We start from the raw sequence: 14,742 nt of genomic DNA, 5'->3' as shown, positions 1-14,742 counted from the left end.
GCCGACGCGGAGATGATGTGGCCGAGGTAGGAAACGGAGTTGGCACCGAACTCGCAGTTGGATCGCTTGACGAAGAGGCGGTGCTGGTGTAGAACGTCGAGGACGGCGCAGACGTGACGTAGGTGATCAGTCCACGTGGTGCTGTAGATTAGGATGTCGTCGAAGAAGATGAGGACGAACCGCTGGAGGAACGGCCGTAGGATGTCGTTCATGAGCGCCTAGAATGTTGCCGGGGCGTTGCACAAACCGAACGGCATCACCAGGAACTCGTGGAGGCCGTCGTGTGTGCGGAAAGCAGTCTTGTGAACATCTTCGGGTCGCATCCGGACTTGATGATAGCCCGGGCGAAGATCTAGCTTGGTGAAGAAGCGGGCGCTGTGGAGCTCGTCAACCACGGGAATTCGGTACGAGTCCTTGACTGAGGGCGTTCAATGCGCGATAGTCCACACAAAAGCGCCAGCTGCCATCTGCCTTCCGCACGAGCAGTACGGGTGAGGAGAAGGCCGAGGAGCTCCAACGAATAATGTTGTGTTCTAGCATCGCGGCCCACTGTCGTTCCAGCTCGTCCTTGTGCGCGGCGGGGTAATGGTAGGGGCGGACCGCCACCGGTGTTGACCCTGGGAGAAGCGTGATGCCGTGGTCGCGGGAGCGCGGAGGTGGCATGCCCTTGGGCTCAGCAAAGTCCGAGGCGAACTCGTCCAGGAGAGCCGGTAGAAGGTCGGAGCCGGTGCATGCCCGGATGGCTGGACTGGGCAGGCCGGCCTGGCCGTGCCAGCACACCTGGTGGTCCTCGCGCCAGAAAGACATGGTGAGGGCACCGAAGTCCCAGAGGATGGGCCCTAGGGACGCAAGCCACTGCGTGCCTAGGACCACATCATAGCCAGCGAGTGGCAAGGCGAAGAAGTCCGCGGTGAACGACTCGCTGTTGATGTTGAACGGCGCGTCGTAGTACATGCCCGGGCATGGGACGTGGTCGCCATTGGCCACCGTAACCTGCAGGGGCTTCTCGGACCGGAGCTGCAGCGAGGTGCGGGTGGCCGCCTCCTCCGCTACAAAGTTGTGGGTGGAGCCGGAGTCCAGGAGGGCGAGGAGGGAGACACCTTCTAAGTTGATGGAGACCTGCATCGTCTCACTGGTGCGGATGCCGGTGATGGCATGGACCGAGATGTGCGGTTCGTCAGTAGTGGGTGCGTCTGCCACGGGATCCTCCTCGTCATCCTCGCATGCCAAGTCAAGGAGGAAGATGCGTTGGCAAACACGATTGTGTCCGCGGCCGAATTTTTCGTTGCAGTTGAAGTAGAGGCCCAGGCGGCGGCGTTCCTCCATCTCGGCCTGGGAGAGGCGCCGGACTTGACGCCCCTCGAGCGTTGCTGGGCATGCTGGGACGCGACCGGTGGAGTGGGCGCAGGTAAGGCGGGCGTGGCGGGGGCGTCGGTAGGAGGCCCTTGTGCTGGTGGCGAGGCTGGGACGCGGAGGCCCTCGTGCACTGATCGTGCAGTTCCAACTTGCGAGCGAGACTCATGGCGAGGGCGAGGGTCTGCGGGTTGTGGATCTCGACGTCGAGGCTGAGGAGCGGCTGCAGACCGGCGGTGAAGAGCTGTACTTTCTGGGCTTCTGTGTGTACCGGCGCGGGGCAGCAGAGCTTCAAACCAGTCTTGGTACTCGATGATTGAACCCGTGCGCCGGCATGCTACAAGTTCACCAAGCGGGTTGGAGCATAGAGGTGGCCCGAAGCGGGTGTTGAGGAGTTCGGTGAAGAACCGCCACGACGGTGTGCCTTCGTCTCGCTGGATCTGCATGTACCATAGCTGGGCGCCTGCCTCGAGGTTGTAGGAAGCCATCCATACCTTTTCCTCCTCGGCAATGCGTTGTTGGTGGAAGTAGGATTCACACCGATTGATGAACGCTAGGGGATCGGATTTGCCATCAAACTTGGGAAAGTCCATCTTCTGGAAACGCGGTGGCTGGTCATGATGGTGTTCGCCCGAGTGCTGTCCTCGTGGAGCGGATGATGAAGAGTCGGTGGTGCGTTGCTCGAGCATCGTGATCTTGGCATGTAGGTTCTCGACGGTCGCGGTTAACTTGGTGATGAGGTCCGCGAGGTCAGCCGACGTCGGGTCCGCCAGTGGTGATGAGACGGACGGCGATGGAGAGGATAGGGGAAAAGTGGGCGACGGCGGCGCAGTGGGCGGCGGCGGCGGCGTAGTGGGCGGAGGCGGCGACGGCGTAGTGGGCGGAGGCGGTGGCACGTAGTGGGCGGCGGCGGTGGAGTTGAAGCGGATCGGCTGGAACGTGATACCAAGTTGTCAAGGGCGTCGATGCCCAAGACGGTGGGACCTCGGCTACGTAACTTGTGGCCTCGGCCGGTAGCAGCGTCGGGGTTTTTGCCCGGCTGCCCGATGATGAAAGGGGAGGGAGTAAAAGTATTATTTCTTGCTTAATCCTCAAGAGTATCGATTACATCTTATATATAGGCATGCAGCCCAAATAACTAAGGAAATAGACTAACTAACTAAGGAAACAAACTCCCTGAATATCTAAGGAAATAAACTAACTAACTAAGGAAACCAACTCCCTGAATCTAGCTTTCCTAAACTCACGCCCTATCTTGGGCCCCTGATCGGCGCCTATAATGGCGGCCCCACATGACAAGATGCGGAAAGAAGGCCATTGGCAACCCTGCCAACTCTTTATTATGCTTCTGCTCAACCTGTCTCCTGCTACTGCCAAGGGATGGGAGGTTGCTGATGGGTTCAGCCTCGGCAACTGCCTATGGTGATCTGTGGAGAGAAAGAGGGGAAAGAGAAGAGGAGGGAAGAGCACCGGTGTCGGGAATGAGGAGTCGAGGACATAGGCTGCTGACTGGCAGATGTCCTGCCTTCCAAGTCCTGACTACAGTTACGGCTGCTTTGCTCCTGGCAGCTGTCTCGGGTTGCTCCTCTCTGCTGGTATAGTATTCCTCCCTAATGGGTGTCCCATGTCATGTGATTAGTGCTCCAAGGCCCACACCTCCACTGTGCAACAGGTTGTTTGACTAGGGCAGGTTCAGTGCCACCTAGTCGATGCGAGTCTTGATCTGGTCAACAAAGTCGAATGGCTTGCTTCTCTGGTCGGTCATGCCCCTGACCGACTTACAATTAATCATACAACTAGTTGCGATTAGTCGTACGCTTGACAACACTGATCTCGCCCCAAAACATAGTGGTCCTTGAAACAAACCACAATAACTTGGATTTTGTGTTACTGATGCGCCAAAACCTGGAGTTCTCAGAAATTTACTCAATGACTCTTAAATTTTATTGTAGCATTCAAGTGATTTACTCCCACCATTTGCATGTTGCAATATAAGCCCAGGAATGCTGTGTCATCAAATCTAAAAAACAAATTTGGAGAGTATATATCCCAATTAAATGTTTCCGTTAGTCAACCTCTTGTGCACATTGAAGCAGGGGTAGTAGGGGATGAAAATATTGCAACTACACTTGATTTCACCAATTTACTTGAATTGTGAAATGAAAATCTCAAGAAAATAGCTCTACATTGTGAAAAGAGTATTGTGAATTTATTTTTAATGCAAATCTAGCAATGTTAAATCTCAGTGCAAGCAATCTTTTGTACACTAATGGTTGATATAATACACAATTTTTAAGTGTTCATTAAAATGTGCTTGCTAAATTATAATCCTCAGTTCCTTACCAGATTCACTTGTTGATATAAGACTTGTTTATTGTAAATCAGATGGTGCAATTCATCTTAATTCCATACGAAGTTCAAATAACTTAACAATAATCTATAATATAAGATGCGTACTTATCTAGTTATCTGTTACACAAACAATCAAACACTCTAGTTTGCTTCTGGTGATCATATTTGTTAATTTCATAGGTCTATACGGTCTTGATCTATCTGATACTCTCCTTGTTTCATTCAAATGTAGGTGGTAATTACCCTTTTATGTATTGCTTTTTTATTGTCAGTTCCATGTCTCAGCGTATCTCTCCTAAGCTACACATGTAGACTAGTATGTTATTCATGTATGTTGTTGTAGTTATAAACTTTGCCTAACCTGGTTGACACTAAAATTCAATAATTTATTGTAAACGCTGAAGGCATGAGAAGGGATCTGCATATATGTGAATATTTACCATATTCGGTTATCACAATCTCTGGTCATTTTAGATCTGCACATGCTATGGAATAACTATCTCGGTTCGAGTATGGCTTTGTCCTTTTGTTTTTGAAAGTAAAGAAAAAAAAATCTAGATTTCTCCCGTCAACTCTTCATGTGGTTTAATTTGCATCTCTCAACCTCAATACCAGGCAGAGGAGTATTTCTGCATATTACTTTAGGCTAAGATGTTTTTCATTGTTTAGTACTGAGATAACATGGTTAAATAATGGATTGTGTAATTTACATATATTTTTATGCTAGTGTTTCTTAAGTGAAATTGAATAATTCAACAATTTGCTTTGTTTCCCTTGTTGTGAGAAGTCATTTTGGGTGGATAACCAAGCAAAAGAAAGTGTTCCTCTGGATGATGATTCGGTCCCACTATATGATCGAGAGTTCACATTGGGCTCAACTCCTTTGGGTGATCCATCAAATACTAAAAGGTAGAAGTTATTCTAACTGCTTTATCTATAGTTCTGTTAGGCGATGTTTACGATTACAACACTTATTTATTTCAACAATTGCTAAGTTCATTTAGTTGAAAGAATCCCTTTGGAGTTGTAATGGTGAAATAGTACTAAAATTGTAAATATCCAGCTCACTAGAATCCAAAATGAGTACAGCATTACCGGATGGTTTAATAATATATTTGATCCTGTTAGCTCTTACAATTGTACTAGTAGTAAATGTGAGTAATTTGATAATTTGTTCTTAAATGGTGTCTAAATGCTGCCATGTTGGTTCTTACTGTTTCATGACCTGTAGAATTGTACAGTTGTACAGTTTGTGAACCCGCATCTGAAAGATCTTTATGTGAACTGCAGTTGGTCAGTAAATTTTCCTCTATTATCCTTGTTCACTGTTCCTGACACTAGCAGAACGCCTTTACTTTGTTATGGGGTTAAAAAGAGATCATATTTTATTACATGTTTACGTGGACAGAATTAATATCACTGCATCAATACAGCAGTTTTGAACTTTGATTTTTAATAATTAACTGTATTTATATTTTTTTCACTTATCTTCTTAATAATCATGAAAAAAGGTTGGAAAATTGAAGTTGACAACAAAAACTCTTAAATTTATCCTAAATTAAATCTTACAGTTTGACATGTGATGCTGCTGCTACTACTCTCCTTGAACTCCTACTTTTGAGTACATATGAGGGCCCGTAGGTCATTGATGGGGTTGGTGGTGGCAAATTTACTGTCATCGCCATTGTCTTTTAAAGTGGTATAGATACTTGTCTATACTTACCTGATAGAATTAATGATCATAAAGAAAAATGGTCTTCCAATACCTGTCTGTCTAATCATGTCAAAAATTCTTTTATGGTTTTGAATATTTCCTTCTGTGGTACAAATTATTTTATTTTTTATTTGTATGATCAGGAATTGATTTCTTTATATATGCTACAGCATGTCAATCATCAATATAATCCTTGTGTTGGTATATTCTGATGAATGCATGTTTTAAGGAAGATATTTTGCTTTATTAAAATCTATGGTTTTTGTTTGGCTATTCGAGTTCAGATTTAATGTACTGTTGTCTAACCATGGACACGTGAATAGCAATTTTCTTGTATTAGATGGACCCACCTGGCATCCCATTTCCCTCCTTTCTTCACCACCGTTGCTCTTCCCTCCTTTCTTCACCACCATTGCTCTGCTACCAATCTGTGCTTGCATTTGATGATGTTGCTGCCCATCTGCACTGTGATGGATATGGCCATAGAAGTTGCACCTGTTTCGCACTCTCGCATTGGCAGGGCCCTGAGGATATGTTGGCTATGAGCTTTGGTATTCTTGATTTTTTGTATCAGCATCATTTGTCTTTTGGCTTTGAATCTTCAAATGCCATTGCTCAAATTACAGATGTTGTGACTTCGTTCGGTGCGAGCAGCCTGGCATGAATTCCTGTTTGAACTCCTCCCTATGCAATGAGCTCTCTGTCAGAGGCTCCATTTCTAACATGCTTTCCTACCAACTTCCTCATTTCTGCCCATAGGCACCCTTAGATGATATGACCAGTATTACTGATAGCTTGAGGGTGCTCTGTAGACGATGGACAGACTCTACGACATTCTTCAGTTGGCGGACCTGATGCTTATGAAGCAAAACTAACGTTGCACAAATGTTCACGGATAATATGGGCTTTCATGCAAATAAATTATTCATGCTCTACTATCTGGAAAATGAAATGAGTTGGGAGTTGAAATCTTGTCTCCCTGCATGTATTTTTTTATCAATAGTTTTTATCCATCATTATAATGTGTTTTTACTTCACTTTTTTCTTTGTCAGGACATGAACTCTGTCTAGCATTTTTTTTCCTTGTGAGCATTGCTCAGACTCATAGTTACTTCACATTTGGCACTCACCTTGCGGTGATCTATCCTTGTGTCACAATAATAGTTTGACATGGATTCTCACTTGAAGTTCTTTTTTTTTAACAGCAGAGCAGATAAAGATGATTCTCGCTGTTTCAACTGTGGGTCTTATAGTCATGCTCTGAAGGAATGCCCTAAGCCTCGTGACAATGCTGCAATTAACAATGCACGCAAGCAACACAATTTGAAAAGGAACATATCTAATGTTAATCGTGGACAAAATCGTTACTATGTGAAAACTCCTGGGAAATTTGATGATCTGAGACCAGGAGTTCTTGGACCTGAGACGAGAGAATGCTTGGGTATCAGGGTAATTTATGATTTCTTATAACAGTTAATGCTTGGATTTTATTGGTTTTGGATGGCCTTCTAGTTTGTTATATTGTTTTCCAGCATATCAATCTTCAGATAAGTTGAGACAAATGAGTTTAAAGGCCTAACAATTTGGCTTTGTGCTTGTTTAAGTTAATGATATAATAAAGGATATTCATGAACTGAAAACCATTAGTTCATTAAATAGCAATATGTGTCAATCCAAGTTTCATATCTAGTGGTTCTGTTGATCATTTTTGAAAGTTAAATTCTTCTGCTATGAATTTCCATGTTCGATACAGTTATTCTATGACCATTCTTAAGCTGCAAGTTGTTCTGTAGTAAGCTGCTGGGAAAAATGGTAATATTTAACTCAGCCGCCATTGGTGTACCAGTTGTGCAATGACATTTTTACTGAGGGTTAAGTGATTATATTAGCCTGCAAAAAAGTGATTACATAGACAGGATGGTTCTTTAGAATTCGATATGTTAGCCTGTCATTTTGAATGCTGAAGGTTCTCCAAACAAATGACGCCTGTGCTTTTATTATTTAGCTTCCTAAAATTTTCTCTGGTTTTCATAAATCTTGCAGGAAAATGATCCACCTCCGTGGCTGCACAGAATGCGTGAACTGGGTTATCCTCCAGGTTACCTTGGTAAGGTCAACTTGACAATTTTTTGCCCAAGCATCCCAGCAGAGAACTCATTCTTACAGTTTTTCTTTGTGTATGTTTAAGAAACTTGATGCTGTCTATGCTTATACGTGGCTTCCTCTGTCCCTCTGCCCCCTTAATATCTTGGTTTTCTGAGTGTTTTTTCTGTCATTGTGATTTTTAGAAGTGGTTGATGAAGAGGACAAACCCTCTGGTATCACCATATTTGGAGATGAGGACATAACAGAAGAATATGAGGAGGGAGAGCTTCCAGATCAAGGCGAAGCATTCTCGCCTCGGAAAAGGGAGACGGTGGAATTCCCTGGAATAAATGGCCCTGTTCCAGAGAATGGTGACCATTGGCTCTGGGACAGCACACCCCCTCAGTACTCAGGGCGTCTTCATTCCTCAGATTTGAGAAAACGTGATAGAGACCCTCCTGGTGCTGATCGGTATTCATCGAGATATCACTCCTATGACTATGGACCAGCAAGCCCCAGTCATGGAAGGTCTTACCCAGATAGAGGACGGAGAAGCTCTTCGGGATATGAAAATTTGCCAACTGATGATGGTGCCTGGACGCCGACTGCATATTCAAGCCGACAATACTCAAGCCACTACAGCCCAAGCTCGGAGACGTCATCGCAACACTCCAGGGACAGGTATGATAGGCACCACCACCACAGGAGGTGAGCAAAACATGTAGCTGATCTGTACCATATCAACTGCTGAACAATCTGATATCTGCCAGCTGTTTGGAAGCTGCCGCCTCATGGCTTCAGATGACTACTCTACATCTCTTCTGCTTCTCTGTGCTCTGTAGCCCCTTATTGCTGATGAAACTGTAGAATACAAACATTTTTACCTCATGGTAGCATACTTCTTTTCTGAGACAGACTTATTACTTCATTTGTGCATAACAAATGTGTAATATTGTAAAACTATTGTTTCCAAAGAAAGCTACGAAAGTAAAGGAGTGACTCGAGGGTCTAGGGGGGACAGATGGGAAGATGGCGACTGTTCTCTAGATCTCCTTTATCTTTCGCCCGAAATGCAAGCTGTCCGTCCATATGAAATGAAAGGCACAAAGCACGGCAAATTCTGGAGCCAAAACCTGCCAACAGCCTGCCTTTTGCTTGATGTCTGCTGCATGCTTTCCTTTCCTTGGATCAGGCATGTTCATTCATGCCCTGCCTATGTGCCTATATGCATGCTGCTGCTACACTGAGAAGCTAGGCTTTTGTCCTGCCTCCTCTTTCCTCTGTTTTGCTCTGCCTTTTTTTTCCCCCAGCTTTGCTTCTTTTGCAGGCCATGCATATATGATGATGATGATGGCAACCACGACAGACTGTAAAACCTGCGGCGTATGGCCGGAATTTTGTCTTTTGATGCGTGATGGTGTTATCTCCAGTGGCACATTCTGCAGAGGGTTAAAAGTTGGCATTGGTTTTCCATGGTCCGGGTTGCTGGAGTTGTTTGTGCTGTGCCTTCCATGTGACCTAATTTAGTGAACACAAACTAGGATATGCTTCTATTATAATATGTGCTACTGTTTGTAGAAAAAATATATATCATTTTGCAAACCACGCAAAACCACTGCGTAGAACCTGTGGCAAACTTGAAATCCACATCAAACCATAGAAACCGTGGAGAATTCGAGATGCTTTGATCATCTTGTTGTATATATAGGGGAAAAAAAAAGAAACCGTGTGGAATCCAAGAGGAATACTTTCAAATCAAATCAATGAAAAGTTTAACTCACCAATGGTGTACTCTGTATTTTTCTACTTCAATACAATAGCTAAGATGGCAAGGAAACTATGTATACACCCAAAGCCAAAGGTCCAAACATCTTGGTCTTTCTTGATCTTGATGACTAGAGGCAACAATGACTTTATTGCTAAAATACACAATAGGACCACGTTGCTGTGTTCTTTGGCAACATAGACAGAAAGATACTTGAAGTATATATGGGGTTGATGGTTTGGCTTATTTAGGAAAAAACAAACGATATATTTATAAATAAAAATTAATTTATAAATAAAACTTTTATATATAAATTTTTAGTGATCTAAAAATCAAAGTTGTAAAATAAACTATGATGAAATTTTTTTCAAAGTCTACTCTAAATTTAAATTAAAAACTCAAAATTTAGTTTACAAATATAAGCAGAAACAAGATGGAGCTGATAATGTGCTACGATTGGAATCAACTACGTACTATAAAGTGGTGATTCTCTCTTTGTCTTACTAAGCTTGCATCATGGATTAGACCAAGAACAATCGATATAAGATGTTGCAAGTTGGGATGAACTTCGAGTTTTTTTTTTCTTGGGGTTTTCTCTGACCATTTCTCTGTGTTAAAATCAAACTGAAGCATCAACTTGTATATATATTATGCGGCCATTCCTTTGCCTTCCACTAATCTTAATAACATGCATATGTTGGCAGCTTAGTTGCAACAGTTATCTAATTCAATTTTGAAGATCCTCATAGTAAGCAGTATGGTAAAGGGTATATATTAATGAGAGTGCCATTAATTATTCTAATACAACTACTGGTATAATACCACTCTTTATAGTGACATATTCTACTGTACTTATTTATTGACTATCCTTTGCATCTACTAGTTTTAATTTAGTTGATATAAGGTATTGGTACAGCAAAGTTTCTTCCTACAGCCGGCTGGTTCTGCAATGTGAGACTGCGAGATATGACTTTACTAAAAAAAAGGGGGAACAAAAATAAAATAAATGATGCTGATATGTAGCAATCATGCGTACTTTTCATGCATGATGAGACAATAATTATTGATCCATATATACTCATGCAATGCTGTCTAAATATATATAATGCCATGGGTGATTAATCATGACTAGTACTCTAATTTTAAAATACGTTGCAGCATCGCTCATACATTAGGTGGCATCCAGCCATGGTCATCTGCTAATCTCATTTCTGGATGATCTCAGAAATGGATCCATAATCCATTGGCGCCACACTATTGACGACATTAAAAAAAAATTAAACACGTAGAACAGAACGGAATTCCACTCTGCGTGCATCTTCTGGGACACGATATTGACGAAACCTTATTATTGTTATCATGATATTAACTCTTATCGCTTTCAGCATGCAGCAGCATCGACCCTTCGTTGTGATGGGATGTTTACTTACGTGGTTAATTAATTAATTTACACGTGTACACAGTTCAGAGGATATAACGTCGACCGAGTACATTTTGCTTTGACATAGGACCCGTACTCCACCGATAAGGACTTATTACATGAAAGCCAGTTTTACCATTACACTGGTTGTTTATAGTATTTGAAAAATATGTGATTGAAAGCCCCCTATATGTTGGATCCTCTCATAAAAAATAGAGGAGAGGGAGAGAGAAGGAAGAAGAGATGAGCTAGAAAAACAAGAAGGTAGCCAGCCCTATGCTCCGGCTTTCGGATCCTGTATCCGCTAGTGTCTTGGAGGAGCCGAGTAGTGGCTTTGCTTCTAAATGGCTTTAAATTTACACTAAAATTATTATAATTTTAAAAAAGCTTAATAACACAAATGTATTCTCTATCTACGATTTTCCTTTTTTGAGATATTGGTCCCGCCATTGCGAACAAACGTCTACGCGCGCGTGACACGAATCTGTGCTTGCATTTGATATACTACCTCCGTTTCATAATATAAGATGTTTAACTTTTTCGGTTACAACGATTGACTATTCGTTTTATTCAAAAATTTAGTACAAATATAAAAAATGACAAGTCGTAAGTTATTTTAATAATAAAAGAAGTCATAAGCAAAATAAATAATATTTCCATATTTTTAAATAAAACAAATGATCAAATATTAAAAAAAAATTAAACATCTTACGTTTTAAAGAGGAGCAGTAAAAACACTGTCAGTGTCGCACGCACGTCACTCGTCTCTCCTCCTAATGCCAATGCCAATGCCCTGTCTCCTCCTCTTCTCTCGAAAAACAGTTAGAAAACAAACAAGGTCAGATAATCATTTTGGCTTGTATCGTCAACACCCCGCCTTAATTATGTTTTGCCTTTTGCTTGCACCCATTCTTGCTAGAAGGAATAATTTCTGATTAATTTGGTCCATTTGGTAGATGTTGGTCTGCCTGCTCCGCCCACCACCACCCATCACCATCATCTCTCTCTCACCTCCCCTCTGCTCTGTGCCTGCATATTCTTTCTCCTGCCTCTCTTCATATCAAATATAATGGGAATACAATAGTATGATTTTTAGTTTTTTCGAGCATATTTATAAATAAAAAATATTTTATAGATAAAAATTTTATATAAGATGGTCTTAGCGATATAAAAACGAAGGCTAAAAAATTAAACTATGATAGAAAAACTCAAAATCAACTCTAAATTAAAGATTTAAAATTTGGCTTTTAAGGAAAAAAGCGAAAAATGAGGGTGAATAACTTGTATCATTTAAGTTTGTGTTAAAAATATAATAACTTAAACATATATATCATCTGTCTAACCAATCGTAAGCTTCTACCATCAATTTTTTTCATCTAATTTCTTTTCTTCAACGATTAGATTCCACCAGTTTTCATAGCTTCTGTTTTGAGCTCTAAAACATTTTTTTAGTTTTTTATTGGAGCATGGACTAAGAGAGTACTTGATCCGTTTTAAAATATAAACGCTTATAATATTTGGATTGCTTATTTCATCAATCGTTTTCTATTAAAATTCGTTCATTTTGTACCTACATTTTATCCTAGGTACGCTCCACCTCTATCTATTTCTCATTTAACAACGAGCATTGAAATATTTTCTTTTTAACTTTAATCCCTGCTAAATAATTTAGAAATGACAATTTTTTTTGAGAACACAGTATAATGCATCAAAATATTTTCTTTTTAACTTTAATCCCTACTAAACAATTTAGAAATAACATTTTTTTAAGAACACACTATAAAACATCGAAATATTTTCTTTTTAACTTTAATCCCTACTAAACTATTTAGAAATGATATTTTTTTAGAACATAGTATAAATCAGACGCTCACAACGCACGCTTTTCTCTAAGAATGCATTCATGCGGCGTCGACCCCTAAAAGCACACAAAGCCGTTAGAATTCTGGAATATTCGCAATAACAAGAAGTCAAATACAAGAACTCAGATACTACTAAGACCCTTGTAACCACTGGGCTACAAACCATTGCGCTGTAGAAATGACATATTGGGACGGAGACATTAGTATTTATGCAAGCCGGCCGGCGTCCCAAACTCTGCCTGCCAAAAGCACCCAGCTATAACTAGCTAAAGCTTAAGCGAGATTGTTGTGCCAAAGCTGCTACCTACCCAGCTAAGCCAGCCGCTGCTTCACCTTCACTTGCATATAATCGTGGACTCCCATGCATGCATGAGCGACGCCGCCATGGCAAGGCACTTCTCTCCCTCGCCCTCGCCCTCGCCTCTCCCCTCCTCCGCCAAGAGCCCCGTTAACGCCGCCGCCGCCGCGCGCGGAGGAGGTGGCCTCCAGTGGCTATTCGGGAAGCGGGGCTGGAACAGCAGAGCGCGGCACGGCCGACAGCCGCTCGCGGCGGCGGCGGCGGCGCAGATGGGAGCTGACTACGGCGGCGACGTCGTCGACGGGGAGGAGATGGAGGGCGAGGAGGACTTCTTCTTCGTGTCGACGCCGTACCTGTCGACGCCGTCCGTGGGCCCGTCGCCTAGGAAGAGAGGGGAGGCGCTGGCGCGGCTGAGGGCGGCGGTCCTGTCCGTGCTGGCGCGCGCGCGGCGCGGGCGCGGGGGTGCTGCCGGGTCGGCGCGGGTGCTCACCGGCACCATCTTCGGCAGGCTCCGGGGCCGCGTGCACCTCGCTCTGCAGACCGACCCGCGCGCCACGCCGGCGATGATGCTCGAGCTCGCCGGCTACTCCACCGGCGCCCTCGTCAGGGAGATGGCCTCCGGCCTCGTCCGCCTCGCGCTCGAGTGCGAGAAGGCGCCGCCGCACCCAGGTTCGTCTACGCTTGTCTGCTTTCGTGTTCCCTCACATCGATCCTCCCGTCTCTGCATCCATCCACTCACCACAGCCACCACCCCGGCCGGCCATGGCGGCGGCTCGCGTGCAGGCGAGAAGCGGCGGGCGGCGCTACTGGAGGAGACGACGTGGCGGGCCTACTGCAACGGGCGCAAGTGCGGGTACGCGGTGCGGGGGGACTGCGGCGCCGAGGAGTGGCGCGTGCTGCGCGCCGTCGAGCCGGTCTCCGTCGGCGCTGGCGTGCTCCCGGACGGCGGCGGCGTCGGCGGCGAGGGGGACATGATGTACATGAGGGCCAGGTTCGAGCGGGTGGTGGGGTCGAGGGACTCGGAGGCGTTCTACATGGTCAGCCCCGACGGCAACGCCGGCCCCGAGCTCAGCATCTACCTCCTCAGAGTTTGACATCCATCCATCCATCCATCCATCCATCCATGGCGTCTAGGGCTAGAGGAAGATGACGACGGTGACGCAAGCGTGAAGTGTGTGTGATGTCAGCACGTTGGTACGAAGCTAGCTAGAAAACGTGCCATAGCTATATATAGGAATCTGTACGTTGCTATGTTTATGCATGCATGCGTGGTCCTATATATATCTGCATGGGTTTATAATTATATACGTTGTTCAAGTTAATTTGGTCTTTTATTTCGTTAATTATGTGGTGAAATATATAGCCGGCCGGTGGCTTGATTGTGTGATGCAAATGTAGCTATAAACTAGCTACTGTTCTTGATTACATTTTTACTCTCACTTTACTAATATATTGGCATATATATGTAAGAATCCGCATATGTAAGACACAACTAGCTCGAGACAAAAATTAAAAGTAGGAAGCTAGCAAGCCTACTTCCAATCGAATAGGGTTACTCCAGCCCATAAGGATTCATATTAAATGGCTTCTAAAATAACTTAAGGGCTATATTGAACGTTAGTAAGGTATACACTAAAATATGCTCTGCTCAAACGATAAACTATACTCTGATAAGGACAAATTATGTAATTGTCAAATATTCCAACAAGGAGACTGTTCTCTTAGAATTTTCGTACATGTGCCTCTCTGAGTTACATGGATAGATGTTCCTTAAGTTGTATATGACTTCTTAAGTCAAACGATACAAATCATAGCTCTAGAAGAACAATACTAATCCTATGCTATCCTACTCACTCCATTCCAGAATAAGGCAAACTTTAGATTTGCATGTTC

The 14,742-nt window shown here is 43.8% G+C and overlaps 2 protein-coding genes across 5 annotated transcripts in view; both read left to right on the top strand.

Annotated features, from left to right (window-relative positions):
* The window catches only part of LOC102710709 (zinc finger CCHC domain-containing protein 8 homolog), a 29,783-nt gene extending 21,033 nt beyond the window's left edge, over positions 1–8,750 (top strand). For 2 of the 4 annotated variants that reach the window (XM_040524900.1, XM_040524901.1), the window contains exons 6-9: positions 4,493–4,614; positions 6,625–6,868; positions 7,463–7,526; positions 7,708–8,216. In XM_040524900.1, coding sequence (XP_040380834.1) covers positions 4,493–4,614; positions 6,625–6,868; positions 7,463–7,526; positions 7,708–8,216 — 939 coding nt within the window. Of the gene's footprint in view, positions 1–4,492; positions 4,615–6,624; positions 6,869–7,462; positions 7,527–7,707 lie in introns of all 4 variants that reach the window. The other 2 variants (XM_040524902.1, XM_040524899.1) reach the window with 2 other exon arrangements.
* Positions 8,751–12,935: 4,185 nt separating this feature from the next.
* Positions 12,936–14,234, top strand: LOC121054690 (protein MIZU-KUSSEI 1-like). Its single transcript, XM_040524942.1, has 2 exons — positions 12,936–13,518; positions 13,633–14,234. Exons 1-2 carry the CDS (start codon positions 12,936–12,938, stop codon positions 13,941–13,943), a joined length of 894 nt encoding a protein of 297 aa, XP_040380876.1. The 3' UTR covers positions 13,944–14,234.
* Positions 14,235–14,742: the final 508 nt, after the last annotated feature.

The sequence above is a fragment of the Oryza brachyantha genome, chromosome 6 (assembly GCF_000231095.2).
Source record: "Oryza brachyantha chromosome 6, ObraRS2, whole genome shotgun sequence".
Taxonomy (NCBI): domain Eukaryota; kingdom Viridiplantae; phylum Streptophyta; class Magnoliopsida; order Poales; family Poaceae; genus Oryza; species Oryza brachyantha.
Note: the sequence above shows the minus strand (reverse complement) of the source record. Positions and strands in the feature narration are given on the sequence as shown.

Bases quoted from the DNA above. Each gene is read 5' to 3' on its own strand.
- LOC121054690 (XM_040524942.1), top strand. From the start codon at position 12,936: ATGGCAAGGCACTTCTCTCCCTCGCCCTCGCCCTCGCCTCTCCCCTCC. The intron at 13,519-13,632 runs GTTCGTCTACGC...GCTCGCGTGCAG, and splicing joins GAAGGCGCCGCCGCACCCAG to GCGAGAAGCGGCGGGCGGCG.